General features: G+C 41.5%; 1 protein-coding gene across 1 annotated transcript in view; it reads left to right on the top strand.

The window, feature by feature from the left end:
- The window catches only part of lama1 (laminin, alpha 1), a gene marked incomplete at its 3' end in the record, with an annotated part of 54,621 nt that extends 53,001 nt beyond the window's left edge, over window positions 1–1,620 (top strand). The window contains 3 exon segments of the mRNA XM_037974421.1: window positions 974–1,080; window positions 1,200–1,389; window positions 1,471–1,620. Coding sequence (XP_037830349.1) covers window positions 974–1,080; window positions 1,200–1,389; window positions 1,471–1,620 — 447 coding nt within the window.
- Window positions 1,621–2,096: the final 476 nt, after the last annotated feature.

Below are 2,096 nucleotides of genomic sequence, written 5' to 3'. Positions count from 1 at the left end.
CCTTGAGGTGTAGATGAACCACTGAGTCCTGTCCAGAAGAGGTGGCTCTCCTGTGTTGAGCCATGCGTCTGTGGAGAGGTTGTTTGGTCTCTCCAATATAAAGGTCTGAACATTCTTCACTGCACTGAACTGCAGACACAACTCCGCTCAGTCTGGGTTTGGGTGTTTTGTCCTTAGGGTGGACCATCCTCTGCCTGAGAGTCTTGTTGGGTTTCAAATGTACTGGGATGTTGTGTTTGGAGAAAATCCTTCTGAGTTTCTCGGATACTCCAGCAACGTAAGGAATGACAATGTTCTTTCCTCTGTTCCTCTCCTTGTTCTGTTCCCTGGTGTGTTTAGTAGATTTCCGAGCTGACTTGACAAAAGCCCAATTGGGATACCCACATGTTAGAAGAGCTTTTTTGATGTGTTTTTGTTCCTTTTCCTTCCCTTTTGTCTTCGTGGGGACGTGTTCAGCCCAATGCTGTAGATAACAAAGAGTTTGTGTTCCAGAGGGTGGTGAGAGTCAAACAGAAGGTACTGATCTGTGTGGGTTGGTCAGGTACAGACATGAGAAGTGAAATGTCTTCAACTACAGCATAGAAATCCAGTTGTTTTTGTTTTTTAACCTTTTTTGAATTTACCATGGCCTGGATGACTGAGAATCTACACCAGCAGATTTATAAATTTCTTCAAACTCTATAGTTATACCATTTATAGACCTAATAAGCTACATAGTTTGTGGCACTTTGTTTGTTGGCAAACAACATGGCCTTTGTTGTAAATGTTTTTATTAATCAGTACTGAAAGAACAGTTTTAAATCAATCAGTAACAGAGAAACAGTTTGTATTAATCAGTAAAGTAGGATTCATTTTTATCAGTCAGTAACAGAAGTTTTCATCAGTAACGTAGGAACAGTTCCGTTTATCAGTAATGTGGAAACAGTTTTTATCTATCAGTAAAGTGGATTTTATTGATCTGTTTGTGATCCAGTGTGTGTCAGAGGAAAACCCCACTTTTCTGCCATCAGCAGCTCAGTTTGGTTCATCCAGGCACAGTCACATGACTTTCATCATCAACCCCAGTACAGTTCGAAAACGGTGAGTCTCCATGACAACAAGGACAGGGGGGTATGTGGTTGGCTGTTCTTTGTGCAATGAAGAACTGATTTACCTGCTTCCAATTTTCATTGTGTGCCTGTTGTGTGTTTTCCTCTCAGTGTGTCGGTGAGGCTGGTACTTCGAAGCCGTGCTCTGGAAGGAGTGATCATCCTTCTCTCTGGCTCAAAACTGACAGACTTTGTGGCCCTCAATCTCAAAGAGGGGAGGGTCAGGTTTTCAGCTGACCTGGGGAAAGGCCCTGCCTCCATCACATCCTCTGTTGTTATTAATGATGGCGAGTGGCACACTGTGAGTTCTTACCCAGATTTGTGTTCTTACCAGTCTGTGATGGAAGTTCAAATAAGTTGAATTCTGCCCCAACCCTCTCAGGTCAGCGCAGAGGTGAGTCGGCGATTGGTGTGGGTTTCTGTTGATGGTTCCCGTCGAGAGTCCATCTCAATCAAAGGGAATCAGCTGGATGTGGACAAGAGATTGTACCTGGGAGGGTTACCTCGTGGAGTGTCCAGCAGGAGAATTAATGTATGACTTCTTTTCACTTTGACTGTAATCACATTGAAACATGTTATTTACACCAATCAGATTAATCTGAGGCCTGGACTATGAAATGGATTCAACATATTCTGAGTATTTTTGAGTGATCTGGTTTAACTAACCCTAACAAGAAAGACTGACACTTTGAAGCTGGTAATCAACTTGGTAAGTCAACCAGTTTTTCTGACTCCAGGTCTGTGCAAGCTCACTAATCAGACATCTGGTATCAGAGAGTGAATACACTTCTGTATTTAAGACTACCAGTACGACTAATACTAATAAGAGCAACAACCACAACAATAATGGGTCCTAATGTAAGGCTCAGACTTGGCTTTCAAAGTTATAAATTATTTTCACATCCAGCTGAGCTAAACAGTTGTACTATATTACAATAAAATCTAATATGTGCTATTACAATATAAGACTGTATACAATAAGTCTGTAGTATAATCATTGTCACAATT

The sequence above is a fragment of the Kryptolebias marmoratus genome, unplaced genomic scaffold (genome assembly GCF_001649575.2).
Source record: "Kryptolebias marmoratus isolate JLee-2015 unplaced genomic scaffold, ASM164957v2 Scaffold45, whole genome shotgun sequence".
Classification (NCBI taxonomy): domain Eukaryota; kingdom Metazoa; phylum Chordata; class Actinopteri; order Cyprinodontiformes; family Rivulidae; genus Kryptolebias; species Kryptolebias marmoratus.
Note: the sequence above shows the minus strand (reverse complement) of the source record. Positions and strands in the feature narration are given on the sequence as shown.